Source organism: Suncus etruscus, chromosome 9 (assembly GCF_024139225.1).
Source record: "Suncus etruscus isolate mSunEtr1 chromosome 9, mSunEtr1.pri.cur, whole genome shotgun sequence".
NCBI lineage: Eukaryota > Metazoa > Chordata > Mammalia > Eulipotyphla > Soricidae > Suncus > Suncus etruscus.
Window position 1 is genome coordinate 61751855 of NC_064856.1, and position 17250 is coordinate 61769104.

Below are 17250 nucleotides of genomic sequence, written 5' to 3' on the forward strand. Positions count from 1 at the left end.
TAAAATACAAAATCTTTAAGGACTTTTGTGATTACACATCCAACTTTATTTTCCCACTATTTTTCCCCACCATGACAAATAAGTTTATTCAGTTAGAAATTTGATATTAACATGATCCCCGAAGCTAGAGAAAGTTTGTGAAGGCAAAAACTTTAACTAGATTCTTTTATTTGCTCTCCTCCAGTTTGGAAACATAGAGGGGCCAGAAATATGGCTTAAGTGGTAAAGTACATGCTTTTTATGACATGTATGTTCAACTCCTAGTACCCTTAAGTACTCCAGCATGTAGCCTTGGTGAATTCTAAAAGATTGAGAAGTGTGAAAACTGCCAGGAGTGACTCTCAAAAAATATTTTGGAAAATTTCAAACATATTAAAAATAGAGAAATAGTGTATACTTTTGTATACATCATCTAGCTTTGAATAGTAACAAGTCATCACTTTTATCTGTAACTTTCTACTTCACTTGTATGTAAACACATATACCCCAATCATAGCATCTATAAATTATACCTAGGTTAATGCTAATATCTCTGATTGTCTTATACTTTTTATCAGTAATTAACAATTCAATCTACTTCACTTTTAGTGCCCTTATCTTTCCATCTTGAGCTTTTATGTGAACTTTGAAAATGTATATGTTGAAAAGAGATGTAATTTGCTGTGTAGTTTTCCAAGTTTAGGTTATGTTTGAATGCTTTAGTACTTTTAATATTGTCTTATATTCCCTGAAGTTTTGGCAATTGAATCATCTTGATCAGTTAAATTTGAAAATGAGTTTAAAATGAGCCTTGTTTTTGTCCCCTTATGCCTTTTCTTGTTAAAGTTCTTGTAATGTTAGGAATGAAAGACAGATATTTGTTAGATACTAATAGATTCAGTTATTTCAGTGTGGTCTCCCTGAGTTAAGATCATATGTTGATAATTATTTATATTTTAAAAATAAAGATATTTTACAAATAATTTTTAAACATTTTATTCCAATAGATGGGAATTTGAAGAATCTGAAGAAGATCCAGTGACAAGTATCCCATACCAACTTCAAAGACTTTTTGTTTTGTTACAAACAAGCAAAAAGAGAGCGATTGAAACCACAGATGTTACGAGGAGCTTTGGATGGGATAGTAGTGAGGGTACTAATTCTCTTATAATAGCAATAATTCTTTTATATTAGTAATAGTAACTAAAGGAATTTTGGAACACAGTATAATAAACAACATAGCAGATTTAACTTTACCTTAAATGTTTTTGTTGGGATTTAATAATCTTTAAAACATAAGGGGTAAGATGACTTTATGATTAATATCATTTTATTATTAGTTTGCTTATATTCTTAATCTACTTAAAGTAAAAATTCATAGTTGTCATGGATGTTTTAAAATGTATTATAAAAGTCTGATAAAAAATTAAAAAATAACAAATATCATGGCAGAAAGTATAAATGCTAAGATCTATTGATTCCTTGTTATTCCTTCCATGACTTACATTTTGTATTCTCTTTAAATTTATTGTTACTGTGTATACACTTTTCATCTTTCTGAAAATTTGTTTTAAGATGAATTAAATGTTTCATTACACTAAATTTATTGCTCTATTAAATTTTATTTAAAATAGCTTGGCAGCAGCATGATGTACAAGAACTGTGCAGAGTCATGTTTGATGCTTTAGAACAAAAGTGGAAGCAAACAGAACAGGTAATTTATCTTTAAAGTAAGAAATTGAGCTCTTACAGATCTTGTCTCTAGCTTTAAACACTATTTAGATGTACATAGTTACCCATATTTATCAGATATTTAAATTACATCATGTACCCTGTAGCATTTACCTATACATCAAGTGTTACCCTCATTTTTCTGAATAAAGTATAGTCATATCTTTGGCATTAGGCCCTTTATTATTCCAATCCTATTCTTATCCAGTGGAAAGAGAAGTTGTTTTGAAGTGGGGAGAACATTAGCTCTATCATTGGTGCAGCCAGCCTTTCACCATTCAACTAGTCAAACCTGTTTCTTCAACTCCATCCGAGTTAGTCAAATCCATTAACTATGCAAGCAATAGGGCTGCCTGGCCTCCTTATTTAAAACCACATCACCTTTCCTCTGGCTCCCATCACAAAATGTCTTTTTTACTTAACATAAATGATAATAGTAGAGGCTAGAAAATTTATAAAGCTGTGGTCATATGGCGATGAGCACTCAGCAGTTAATTTTAAAGTATAACCCCCTGTTCTGCCATAGTGGGACACTTATGATGACTTCAGTAGTTAGCTATCACAAATTTATCTTAATCTTGTTTTACCCAGAGGGCTGTATGACTTTGGGTTTTATACTAGGGGAATGATTTCTCTCATTTGGGATAAGCAGTAAGACTTGACTGAATGGGCTTTAAAACACAGTATAAAATGGTATTTATACTGACGATAATAGAGGACCATAGAAGTGGATGGATAAAGGAAAAGTGTTTCTGAGGTCACCAGAAAGTTTTGCTGTATGGTTGGAATAGTTAATGTAGTGTGGACCAGACTTTTCAAACTTTTAGATTGCAATTTATTTGTGGCATACTAATCAGCTTCATGAATGTATATTAGCATTTTAAAAATTAAAAAAGAATAGAGAAGAAACAACATTTTTATGTAAGGGTAATTTATGAAATTACTTTTGTTATTTATGTATTTGGTTGTGATGTAAATTATTTTCGTATTGTGGGCTTCTATCAAAATGAAAAATTTTGGGTTGAACCACATAGAAGTGCCCTTTGCATATAGAAGAGAAATAATAAAATATTACAGGGCAGATGAATGAAATAACGAATTGAGTAACTAGTAGAATAGACGATGATGGCTGAGAAGAGATGTATATTGATGAAGGAAGCAGACCACTATGCTTTTCTTATCTGTATTCTTAAAGGACATTGAAAATTTGTAAATTCATTTAGTGACTATTTACACAGTTCTGAGAGATTGCATTTTAGTGACTATGTCACTGGTCTCAAACTTTTTAAACAGAGGGCCAGTTCACTGTCCTTGGAGGCTGGACTATAGTAAAAACAAAAATTACAAACAAATTCCTTTGCACACTGCATGTATCTTATTTTGAAGTGAAGAAACAAAATGGGAACAAATAACAATATGTGGCCCCCGGGCCATAGTTTGAGGACCACTGGATTGTAGATTTGTTTCTTTATAGTAGTTTTTTCGTTTTTGTTTTTTTTTTCTCGGGCCACACCCATTTGATGCTCAGGGGTTACTCCTGGCTAAGTGCTCAGAAATTGCCCCTGGCTTGGGGGGACCATATGGGATGCCGGGGATCGAACCGTGGTCCTTTCTTGGCTAGCGCTTGCAAGGCAGACACCTTACCTCTAGCGCCACCTCGCCAGCCCCTTCTTTACAGTTTTGAAGTTACCGTTTCTTATTACATACCTCTTTTATGGGTCAACACTCCCAGTAAAATCAGCTGGGATATTTCTGCTGAATTTCTGTGGTGTGGTACATGAATCTTGAGGCAAGAAGTTTGCATAGAGGGTCTTAGGGATTTACCTGCCTTTTTCCCAACCAGAAGTGCCCCACTTGGCCACATTTGAGAAGTAGATAAGAGATATTGAGGGAGATGGATTTTAACATTAAAAAAAAATCTGTTTTTAAAAATGACCTTTTTTTTGTTTTGTTTTGTTTTTGGGTCACACCCAGCAGTGCTCAGGGGTTAGTCCTGGCTCTATGCTCAGAAATCACTCCTGGCAGGCATGGGGGACCATATGGGATGCCAGGATTTGAACCACCATCCTTCTATATGCAGGGCAAACGCCTTACCTCCATGCTATCTCTCCAGCCCCCCCAAATTACTTGTTTTTTAAAAACATTTTTATGTATGTCTGAAAATTTTATTTACAGTTTAATCTAGAAGATCTGATTTTAATAATCATAATATATCAGTGTGAAAATAATGAATTGCATGTGTAAAACTGTTCATTTAAATGCCAATTATTTAACTGATTAATGAACATGTTCATTATGATTCAGATGTGGTTATCTTATTTAAATGATAATATGAGCATGACGAGTAATTTTGGGGATTTTGATACAAGATTTAAAATAATTTTTGCACATTCTTGATTTAGTATTAATCTCAAAGTTGCTGTTATTTTGCATAGATGCAGTAAGAGCTGTAATGAAAATTATTTTATATATTTAAATTTATATACTTTATTAAAATATGTATTATTTTTAATATCTTGATTAAGCACCATGGTTACAAACATGTTTGTAGTTGGATTTCAGTCTATTTTTACTTTATTTTTGTTCAACTTTGAGCTTTTTGTTTTTACATAATTTATTTGAAGTGTAATGTTTTTCAAAACTTCGGTATGATTTAGTACATTTTGAATCTTTCTATACAATAGAAATTAGTATTTTCACATATTTAAAAATTATATTTTTAAGATGTAAATGTTCTTGTTTCTAGGCTGATCTCATAAATGAGCTCTATCAAGGCAAATTGAAGGACTATGTGAGATGTCTGGAATGTGGTTATGAAGGCTGGAGAATCGACACATACCTTGATATTCCATTGGTCATCCGACCTTATGGTTCCAGCCAAGCATTTGCTAGTGTGGTGTGTACTTTTCAGCTGACTGCTTGTGTTTCTATACACAGAATATATAATAGCACAGTGGTATATAATATTATAAGATATATGTCATCCTAGATACACCTTCTTGGGTTGTTAGTCATTCCTGCATTTAAACTAACATGATAATGGATTTTTGACCTTCCATAAGTCCTAATAGTGCATGTATGAAATAAAAAGTGAATTCAGACATACTTCCTCATCATTCAGTTAGTGTTTTGTTTGGGTACATATGTAGATCATTTCATTTTTATATTTTTATTTTTTTTAACTTTTTTAAGTTCTATTTTTGTTTATTTTATTTTATTTTTTTTCCAATGGAAAGTAAATTGTGTTTTGGGGGCTTTATCTTGTTTCAGACATATATAACATTAGAATAAGAGCCTTCTCTGGTTATTATGACAGGTCATATTTTTAAAAGGAAGATCCCTATATTAAAATTTTATTTAAAATAACAAATTACGATAGAGTGTTTTAGAACAGTTATTGTGTTCAGGGGAAACTTTTAAAGCTAACTAAGATATTTGGATGTGTAACCATATGTTATTATCAAACTCATAATGAGTTGTAGCTAAAAATCATTGTTTTAAAAGCGAATATATCTTATTGCCTAAAGTAGTTTTTAAGTATGTTTTAGTCCTCTAACTCCTAGGACATTTGTTTTCCTCTCCTTTGTTTTCATACTTTGATATGGTTATAAGGTTAATAATTCAGGAAAAAAGTTAAGAAATCAGTAGGTGAAATCCACAAAAAACACCTTTGATGAATTGTGGAAGATCAAGTCTCCTTTCTTCCACTTCCACTATTTTTCAGTCTGCTTCTTACTTAAATTTGAAAACTTTTAAATGATAATATTAAGGGACAATAGTACTTTTGTAAACACAGTTATTCTAAAATATGAAAATTGGCCTGTTTCAATGACTAGTTTTGGTTTTTATATTTATTTTACTTAATTTTGTGGGTGGGGTGGGAGAGCAGCTTAAATTGCAGTGTCTTTATTTCCTGACACTTTTGGGAGGGCACACCGGTGACGCTCAGGGGTTACTCCTTACTATGTGCTCAGAAAATTCTCTTGCGACCCTGGGGAATCAAACCACGGTCCGTCCTAGGCTAGTGCATGCAAGGCAAACCCTCTACCACTTGTGCCACTGCTCTGACCCCTCCTGACACCTTTTTTTTTTTTTAATTTTGTTTTGTTTTGTTTTGGGGCCACACCCGGCAGTGCTTAAGGGTACTCCTGGGTCTGCACTTAGAAATTACTCCTGGCAGGCTTGGGGACCATATGGGATGCCAGGGATTGAACCCAGGTCAGCCACATGCAAGGCAAACACCCTACCCACTGTGCCATCATTCTGGCCCCAATCAGACCCATTTTAAATTATTGATTTTTCTTTGGGGGGGGGTTGGTTTTGGGGCCACACCCAGTGACACTCAAGTGTTACTCCTGGTTATGTGCTTAGAAATACTCCTGGCAGGCACAGGGAATCATATGGGATGCCGGGGGATCAAACCATGGTCAGTCCTAGGTTAGCCACATACAAGGCAAACACACCCTACTTCCTGTGCCACCACTCCGGCCCCAAAGTATTGTTATGTCTTTTAACAAAATATACTATGGAAGTATGTAGTAGTACCAAGTGATATAAATATAAACTACTTTTTTCTACTTTTAATAATGAAAGCTTTGAAAAGTATCTGATTTTCAAATGGAATTCTCCAAAGCTGTATATTCTCTTTTAGTGTACTTAAATGATGATAGTGGTACATGGTGGTGTTGATTCATTAGGGTTTGGAGGTAACAGCTATGTAATAGTGTATGAGCAACTTTATAACATACATGCACTACTAGGGCTTGCAGAAGGGAATTAAAACTTCCTATACTTCACTGGAATCTCTTGAGAGAATTTACAGCAGGTGAAATGACCCAAGAAAGGGGTTCTAAGGAGGATACTACCTTCACAGAACTTTAGTTAGAGGTAAGTGATGTACTGTTACTTTCTGAATTATAATCTACCATTTTTAATTCATAGAAAGTATATACCTAAAAAAAAAGTGTATACCTTCTAAAATTAGTTTGGCATTACAGCTTGCCATTGTGTATTTTGTTAATTCTATATGTATTTAAAAGGTTTTTATAGTAAATATTTTAAAATATAATTGAGACTATATTGTATTTAATTTGAATACAAACTTTTAGTTTGTATTAGTTCTTTGCATTAGTTCTTTTATTGGTTCTTTTCAGAATTTTCTATTATTATTAAGTATATTTGTCTTATTGGATACATAGACACACCCAAGCACACGTAAATATACGTATAGACATATTATTGATATTATATTTTTATTGTAAGTTCTGTTCAGTGAGCAACTATGGATTTGTGCCTATAATATATCTTAATCTTTAGTTTCAGTTATTGAATATAGGATTCTGTTATGAAAGTTTTTCTTACTGTGGGGGTGAGGGGGCTGACAGTGCTAAGGATTGAACCCAAAGCAAGGCCTCATTACAAGCAAAGTTTGTGTTCTACTATTGAGCTACATCCCCAGAAGGTATAGGCTTTTTAAAGGCTTCATCTGAAATGTCCAATTTTTAGAGTTGTTGTGCCCAATGTTGACAAATTGACTTGAGAATATTTAAGATTGAAATATGAATAAAATTACCCTATAGCTAATTTATCTTTAGAACACCTATAGTGAATTTTTACTGTTTTTTATAATTAATAAGCAGACTTATAATGAGGGCTAAAATTGCTTGTAGCTTAGATCTTTTTATTATATTTATTGTTTATAATACTCATAAAATGTTTTATTTGTGATATTAGATACAGACTAAAACTGTCATTTTAGCTATAGACTAACACTACCATGGGCAGTTTTTTCATGGGCAAATATGAACTCAGCATTTATTTATAGGCTTTTTCCTTTCTCTCAGATGGAATGCTCATTCAGCACTGATTTTCAGTGGAATTGGATAGGTGTTTTGGAGGTTTCTTTGAGTTAAAAATATTGGGAAACAATATAACTAATCTCTTTGTAAACTTACATTATGTGTTCTATTTTAAGTGCTCCTAAATATTTCTGAATTTGAGGATTTAGAGAAAATTGTTCAACTTTTTTAAACCTAGATGTTCTTTTTCTGTGAGATATGTTAATGTACTCTTGGTTTCAAAGGAACATATTTGGAGAAGAGTTGCAGTAGACTAAAATTTTTAGAGAATAGTTTAACTTGCTTAACATTTATACCTTGGTTCATTCACATTGTTATTAATCCTGAAAAATTAGTATTAACTAGATTTTTTAAATACATCATTTCTAATGGTTAGGTAATTAGAATATTTTATTTTAGATTTATTTTGCTGATTAGAACTATATGTATGAATCTGTTTCAGAACCAAAACAAATACTGAACTTGCTAATTGCCTGATACATTGGGAATGGCATGTTATAACTTATAATGGCATAATGTTATAAGTAAATAGTCTTAAATTTTCGAATGATACATAGAAATTGGAAATACAATTTATGTTATTGTTTTGCATACATACCTCACAGTTAAAAAATGGTACAGCCTTATGCTTGACATTAATCTGGGATGTACTGTTCTATTTATCAGTAAAAGTTTAGACACTATCTGTTTTTACTCACTATTTACCAAATTGCCTGTTTTATGACAGGTGATAGCTATGTTCTTTTCTGTTAGTATTTTTTTATGTTACTGTGTAAGTGCATTTAAATATTTTAATTAGAAAAATGAGATCAAAGGTATGATTAGATTTAGCTAAGTAATTTGATGTAGTCTTTGGAAAGATTACAAAAGACTTCCCTAAATTAACATAGTTTAATGATTATTTTAAATTTTTGAATAGAAATTGTTAAATTCACATACTTATAAAGTCATAAATTTCATGTATGCACAAATTTATATTAGACTTACCTTGATTTAATAGGTGATTTGAACATTATTTTAACATGGCTGATTTAGCCAGTAACTTATTTGGATGCCAGAATGGCCCATATTTGTCCAATTATGTAAGCATCACATAAAGAAAAATCTCTTCCACAGAATCTGCCCTCATTTTTCTAGGAATTTGTGTGGTTGGACTTAGTAGGAACCAGTTAAAAAAGTGGGGACTTCTGCTTTCAGGAAGATGGAGTAGATGTACATTGCCCTATTTCTTCCGTAAAACAACTGAAAATCATGAATATCATATATAATATAAACATAAGAAGACTCTGAAAGGTGGAGAAAGGCATAAAGACTAGGGATCTCAGGACTCAAGAAATGATATGGGGTGAGTTCCCTGGGTTTTCTTTTTGACTAATATGTCCCTTACTTTGGCATTGAAGAAGCTGGCAGCCTGGAAACAACAACAGGTACAGACTTAAAATGCCTGCTGTCTCTAACCCAAAGACCAGACAGGAACAACTTAGTGAAGTGAAAAACTTTCAGATTGCACTAGCCAAAACATGGCTCTAGCCAGACACCATAGGAAGAATGCAACCCACCCTAAACCCACTGACAAATGGAGCTGAGTGAGGAGCCTAGACTGCCACTCTCATGATGATATAATAAGACTTTCCAACCTACTTGACTCTCTAATCCCACCAGAGTGGTTTAACAGGAGGATGAATAGGAAGCTAGTAGTTTAATCCCTGCTGTGCAGGTACAACCTCTCCATCATCCTTCCCTTGTTACCCTGGTTTGTTATTATTAGAGACCATGTGGATTGGGGAGCCTGGCTTCCCATTACCACCTGTTAGTGTAGTGGTCTCTTTTTTCTTTCTATCAGAGTGATGTCACAGGAAAATTGGTGGAGTCAGTATTTTCACCACCTCTTGCTGTGGTATTAATGAACACAATAGAAATGGTATTAAGATACCTCTGATTCTCATTGCCAAAGTGCTATCGGTAGATGACTACAATACAGCAAGAGTCCCTCTCCTTACCTAGTAGTAATGAAGAATCTCAGGCCACTTGAGTTCTCAACAAAGTTCAAGTGAGAAACTTCAACCCAAATCAGGCAATAATTATATAGAACCTTTCCAGCAGGAGCAGTGTTAAAGTTAGCTTACTGAATCAGATTTAAGTAAGGTTCCAAAGCTTAAAATTTCCCTTACATATTCAGATTTTGATTTAAAAAAGATTGAAATGCTGAAATGGCATGTCAGAATTACTTGATTGATTAAGGCAACATTATAGGAATATTCAGTAAAAGAATTCAAATATGCCTGAAACAGATGAGAAAATAGAAAGCCTGGAAGGGAAAACAGAATTGGAAATCTAGAACTGAAAAATACAATAACCAAAATAAAAAACCCAGTGAATAGATTCAATATCAGAATAATGGAGACAGTACAACGAATATTATAGTCAGAGAGTTCATACAGTAGGTAAGATGCTTGCTTGCTTTGCATGTGGCTTACCCAAATTTAACCTCCTCAGCACAGCATCTGCTGTGTAATCTTTAAGCATATACCCAGGAGGAAAGCCTTGATCACAGCTGGCAACTGGATGTGGTTCTCCCCCAAATTAAAAAGTACCACTGAGTGTGCCTCTCCCCCAAAAATATATGTAGAACATTGGAAACAGCGAAGAGAAAATCGACTCTCTTAGATAATAAAGTTTCCAAAGAACTATAAGATAAACAAAAGATAGAATAGTTTTGTCTTGGGGCCGGCGAGGTGGCGCTAGAGGTAAGGTGTCTGCCTTGCAAGCGCTAGCCAAGGATCAGGACCTCGGTTCGATCCCCTGGAATCCCATATGGTCCCCCCAAGCCAGGGGCAATTTCTGAGTGGTTAGCCAGAAGTAACCCCTGAGCATCAAACGGGTGTGGCCCGAAAAAGAAAAACAAACAAACGAAAAAAAAAGAATATTTTTGTCTTTGGAATTTTGGAAGAGGGAAAACAAGGCAAACCTAGAAAAAATACTCAATGAAGAAAAGGCAAAAAAAAAAAAAATATATATATATATATATATATATATATATATATGCCCCTAATGTAGCCAAGAAACACAAGCCTACAGACCCAAGAGGCAAAGACCTGAAAATGATAAACCAAAGGAATTCTATATTCGTTCTAGTTATAATCACATGTTAATGGTGTGATATATTTTGGGAAATGTTGTTAGTCTATTTTATTGCTGTGCATCTATGATAGTGTAAGTATGAACTTACATAGTATAAAGTCTACCTATTTAGTCTCTACAATATAACTTATTGAAACTCTCAATATGTATGGCTTCTGTCAACCTATTTGACTCATGAATATAGTCAGTCTTCTGGAAACTAAAGACAAAGAACATATCTTGAAAGCATGTAAGAAAAGCTACCTTCCCTCATATTATAGGCTTAAATACTACTCTCAACAGTTGATAGGAGAAGCTCTGGATAGACAATTAATGAACAGAACTGAAAAATACCATTAATTTGGTAAAATAAAAGGCATTTCTAAGATAACTGTTAGAAACACCAACATCATAGTGCACATTGATTCAAGTATTTGTGTACTGTATACTGGGATAGACCTTACTTTGGGCCATAACAAATTTCAACTGATTAAAAAGAATAAAGTTAAATGGTTTCTAACAATATTAAGTCAGATTGAAAATAGCAGAAAGATAACAGAAAAATTATCAAATACTCGGAAACTAAATAATGTAATGTCTGGGTGAAATAGTTTATATTGGAGCTAGAGAAACCCCTTTTTAGGGCTACTGTATATTTTGGTTTCACATGGCCCACCAAGTACTGTTGGAAGTGATCCCTGAATATTGCTGAATTGAGTTCCCTTTCCACTGAAGAAAACAGAAACTGATGAAAATAAAATTTTTATCGCATATTTTCTGAAACTCAGCTAACAGTACTTAAAGGAAAATAATATGGGAGGCATTATTTTCCTCAATTTTAAAATGCATTAGAATGCAATAGTTATCAAAACAGCATGGTATTGGAATAAAGACAGATCCTCAGATCAGTAGAATAGGCTTGAGTACTCAGAGAATCTTTCCCAGACATGCAATTACTTAATTTTTGATAAATGGGCAAGAAATTTTAAATGGGGCAAGGAAAGCCTCTTCAACAAGTGGTATTGGCACAACTGGTTAGCCACTTGCTAAAAGGCAAACTCAGACCCCTAGCTAACACCATGTACAAAGGTAAAATCCAAATGGATTAAATTCCTTGATATCAGACCTGAAAACATAAGGAATATAGAGCACATAAGTAAAACACTCCATGACATTGAGACTAAAGGCATCTTCAAGGAGGAAACAGCACTCTCCAAACTAGTGGAAGCAGAGATAAACAGATGGGACTATATTAAGCTGAGAAACTTCTGCACATCAAAGGAAATAGTGCCTAGGATACAAGAGCCACCCACTGAATGGGAGAAATTATTCACCCAATACCCATCAGATAAGGGGCTAATATCCATAAATACAAGGCACTGTATGCTATTACTTCAAACACAGATATTATGATTTTATCCTATACTTTATCAATTGATTGCTTAAAGTGTTTTTGTTTTATTTTGGTTTGGTTTGGTTTGGTTTGGTTTTTGGTTTTTGGGTCACACCTGGTGACACTCTGGGGTTACTCCTGTCTATACACTCAGAAATTGCTTCTGGCTTGGGGGATCATATGGCAATGCCGGGGGATCTAATCATGGTCTATCCTAAGTTGGTTCGTGCAAGGCAAATGCCCTACCACTTGCGCCACCACTCTGGCACCTGCTTTGAATTTTTAATGATTATTACATCTTAGGAGCAAATTCTGTTTGGTTATGGTATATAAAAAAGAAAAAATATTAATGCAATTCTACATAATCCCCTTTAAAAATTAGAAATGGAGGAATTATTGTCAGTTTTTTATGCCAACTATAGATTATTAAAAGGCAAACTTATAATTCTTATAAATTATATTAAAGGAGAGCTAGGCTAGAGCTATAGTACAGCAGATTAGATGTTTGCCTTGCACACAGCTGATCCAGGTTCGAATTCTGACATCCTATATGGTCCCCTGAGCACTGTACTGCTGGGAGTGATTCCTGAGTACAGTTAACCTATGAGCACTGCTAGTTGTGGCTCAAAACAAACAAAATTAATTATATCGAAGGAAATTTTTCTGTTAGCAAACAGAAGTAAACAAACAGTAGAAATAATTTTCTGTGATAACCAAGTAGACTTTATTCTAGATATTTAAGGCTAACAATATTAAATGAACTACTAATAACTTATCATGATTATATTAACAGGCAACAAAAGAAAAGCCATGTGCATGCTCATACTTACACACAAAGAAGAAACTACATGATCATATGAGTAGAACTAGAAAAAGCAAAAGCTTATATATTCAATAAAGCAAGGAATAGAGGAAGGACATTCTTCCAAGTTGTTAAAGAACCTACTTTTAAAAACCTAGAGCTAGAGCTAACATCTTTTCATGGTGAAAAACCTGATTTTTTTTCTCCTAGAATATCAGTAATATCTAAGCAAGGTTATCAGTTCTCATCACTCATACTAGAAGAGAAAAAGAAGCACAAAAGAAACATAAAGAAGTACAATAAAGAGCAGAGCAGAAATCAGTGAAAATTAAAATGGAAAAGTAGAGAAAAACCAACAAAGCAGTATTTGGAAAGACCTGTAATATTGGTGTACTAGTATCAAGAATGATCGAAAAAGTTCAATGAGTGCAGGGGTCTCAAACTCGCGGGCTGCAAACAGCCCTCTGTACAACATCTTGTGGCCCTGCCCTAGAGGAATCTTTTCTTGTTTTTTTTTTGTTTGTTTGTTTGTTTTAGTTGTTTGGGTCACACCCCCCAATGTTCAAGGCTTACTACTGACTTTGCACTCAAAGATCACCCCAGCTTGGTCTACTGCGGCCCGCAGGTAAATTGAATTTGAGACCCCTGGTAGGGTATTTGTCTTGCACATAGCAGAACTGGGATCTATGCCTACCAAGGTCCTAGCCAATGCTGCAAAACCATAAGAGAAAATTAAAAGCATACTAATTAAAGGAATAAATAACATTGGTTATTGTATGTAGTCTATATTAATCAATAGTTTTTAGATAATAAAAACTTTTAAAAAATATAATTTCTGTATAGAAAATCTTTATCCCCCAAATCTTACATACCATCTAAATATCTTAGAATTAATAATTATGTTTAGCAAGGTAATATTATGTATTAGTGATTATATTTTAAAATAATGAAAGTAAAGACATGGAAAGTGAAATTTAAAATGCAGTGCTATTTACAAAGAACTCCTAAGTTCAACAAAATTTGTACTCGTTTATATACTCGAAATTACAAACTGTTAAAGGAAGATTTAGGTAAATGGGGACACACAGCCTCCTTTGATTAGAAGATTCAGTTTAGTAGTTATATTTCATTAAAAATTACATAGTTTTTATTGTCTAGTAATAGATTTTTGACAATGTATACAAGTTCATTCTAAAATTTACTTAGAAGGAAGAAGAACTTAGAATAACTACAGCAGTTGCACGATATTTTTAAGGAAAAGGAGAAGTCAGTTTACTTGATTAGAAGATAAACTCTGATATTGGTGGAGAAGTATATCAGTGGAGGAGCAGAATAGAAAACCCAGAAATATATCAACATGAATGTATCTTTTTTTGTTTGTTTTTATTTATTTATTTATTTAGTTAGTTAGTTAGTTAGTTAGTTAGTTAGTTAGTTTTTGGGCCACACCTGGTGGTGCTCAGGGGTTATTCCTGGCTATCTGCTCAGAAATAGCTCCTGGCAGGCATGGGAGTGGGGGGGCATATGGACGCCAGGATTCCGACCAACCACCTTAGGTCCTGAATCGGCTGCTTGCAAGGCAAACTCCACTGTGCTATCTCTCTGGCCCCTACATGAATGTATCTTAACAAATTTGTTTTTGTTTTTGTTTTTTGGGTCACACCTGGCAGCATTCCAGTTACTCCTGGCTCTATGCTCAGAAATCGCTCCTGGCAGGCCCGGAGGCCATAATAGATGCCGGATTCGAACCAATGACCTTCTGCATTGTTTGCTTACCTCCATGCTATCTCTCCGGCCTCTTAACAAATGTTTTAAAAAGACAAAATAGTGATTCAGTGAATGGAAGGTAGAATTGTCAATAATTGGTTTTAGGGAAAATTGGACATATGCACAAAAATTAATCTTCATAAGCCCTGCATCTCTATACAAATTAGCTCAGAATTCCCAAAGCTCATGGGGCTTTGAGAATATACTTTGATCACAGACATCCCTGACAGGTCCCTTTATATACTACTGGGAGCAACCTGTGAGCATTTCTAGGTGTAACCCCAAAACAATAAAAACAATAAATAGACATGAAGTTAAAAAAAATTCTGGAGAAGAAAATTTTCAGTTAGACATAGCATACTTAATTTTATAACTGAAAGTTTATACTGCAAAGAAAGAGATAGTCCCATTGGATGTAATAAGAAAATGACAAACATTTTCTCTTTGGAGCCTATATCAAGCAGATAAAAAGTGAAGCAACAGACTGGGAAAGCTTCTGTGTGCCTCAACTATATATCTGACTGAAGATTTAACATCTTGAATATATCAAAAAATCTCAAAACGTCATAGTAAAACCAACCTACTTAGTTGACAGAAATGACAAAAAGCGGGGCCGGAGAGATAGCATGGAGGTAGAGCGTTTGCCTTTCATGCAGAAGGATGGTGGTTCAAATCCCGGCATCCCATATGGTCCCCTGAGCACTGCCTGGTGTGACCCAAAAACCAAAAAAAAACAAAAAACAGTTTATTAAAGATAAATGAATGTCAGATGTAGGAGATTATGATCTACATCACTAGGAAAATGTAAATTCAATAACAATGAAGATATCATTCTACCTATAGAATGCCTAAACCAAAAAATGACAGCACAATTAAAATTTTTATTTAAAGCATTGTGATTTACAAAGTTATTCATAGTTGAGTTTTAAACATATAATTGTTTAAACATACAATTAAACACTAATCCCACCACCAGTGTCAATCCCCCTTCTCCAATTTTCCCAGAGTCCATCCCACTATGCCCTGTTCTACTGAAGCCTGCTATCATAACAGACCTGTTTTATCTTTTTTTTTAAGTTTTGTTAATGCTTGGATCTCATGATTTTATTCTTGATTTTGCTGACTGTGAGTGCTGCGATAAAAGCAGTATGCATTGATCCTTTTGGATGCAAGTTTTTCTGTTCTGGGGATATATGCTATTCCTTGTTTATATGTGGAATACACTGATTATATTTTCTGCTTTAACAATAGAAGTGATAGCCATTTTTATTTAGAGAATTAAAGATATAAACATTCTCTGTTCTGTTCTGAACTTTGAAAAATTTGGTTTTAAAAATATGCATAATAACATACTGTTACCATGTGAGTGAGCCCTAAGTAAACTTTAGAAGATATGATTTTATCATTACTTTGGAATGAGAGAAAAATATTAGACAAACCAAAACTAGTTTGGAAGGATTTTTTATCATTATCATAACAATACAATTATTTGATGTATATTAGTGGTAAGTAATTTATTCAACTTATTATCAGTAACATTTTTAATTTGGGGGAAATTTTATGTTCTTTCATTTGGTTTAGTGACTTTTAGTATCTAAAATTAGGTTTTGCATGCTTTTTAGTTACACTTCACATTAAGTAATGATAACTATGTATTTATATAATCTGTTGTCCACATGTGTATGGGCTGAATTGAATTTAGTTTTTGATTTTGTTCTTGGCAGATAGTACTCAGGGCATCTTCTGATGAGATGCACATAGGTCAATCCCAGCAATATTAAACCAGGATTGAACCCAGATATAGTACCACGTATTGCATCCACAGCTGTCTCATGTAAAGCATGCATTCCGGCCTTTTGAGTTATTTCTCTGGCTCTTATTTTGCCAGGTATCAAACCCAGGACCTCACACATAAAATCGAGCAATTGCTCAGATGTTAAGTTATATCCAACCTGACGAATCTTGTTTAAAGTTATTTTGGTGAGAACTTGTTAAAAAGCTATAGTAAAGAGGGGCCAGAGAGATAGCATGGAGGTAAGGCGTTTGCCTTTCATGCAGGAGGTCATCGGTTCGAATCCCGGTCTCATATGGTCCCCCGTGCCTGCCAGGAGCAATTTCTGAGCATGGAGCCAGGAGTAACCCCTGAGCACTGCTGGGTGTGACCCAAAAACAAAACAAAAAACAAAAACAAACAAAAGAAACTATATAAAATTAAAAGTTTTTTGGCGAGGTATACTGAATGAAACTCGGGAGACTATATAAAGTGCCAGGGATCAAACCCATGTGGACCAAATGCAAAGCAAGCACTTTACCCCCTGTACTAGCTCTTCAGTCCCTATTAATAAAGGTTTTTTTTTTTTTGTTTTGTTTTGTTTTGTGTTTTGGGGCACACCCAGCAATGCTCAGGAATCACTCCTTGCTCTGTGCTTAGAAGTCGCTCCAGGGGGGCCGGGAAGGTGGCGCTAGAGGTAAGGTGTCTGCCTTACAAGCGCTAGCCAAGGAACCGACAGCAGTTCGATCCCCTGGTGTCCCATATGGTCCCCCCAAGCCAGGGGTGATTTCTGAGCACATAGCCAGGAGTAACCCCTGAGCGTCAAACG

The 17250-nt window shown here is 34.3% G+C and overlaps 1 protein-coding gene across 3 annotated transcripts in view; it reads left to right on the forward strand.

Moving 5' to 3' along the window:
* USP47 (ubiquitin specific peptidase 47) overlaps positions 1–17250 on the forward strand; it is a 127920-nt gene that overhangs the window by 58933 nt on the left and 51737 nt on the right. For all 3 annotated transcript variants that reach the window (XM_049780983.1, XM_049780984.1, XM_049780985.1), the window contains 3 exons: positions 987–1132; positions 1614–1693; positions 4457–4606. In XM_049780983.1, the coding sequence (XP_049636940.1) occupies positions 987–1132; positions 1614–1693; positions 4457–4606 (376 nt within the window). The remainder of the gene's footprint in view (positions 1–986; positions 1133–1613; positions 1694–4456; positions 4607–17250) is intronic.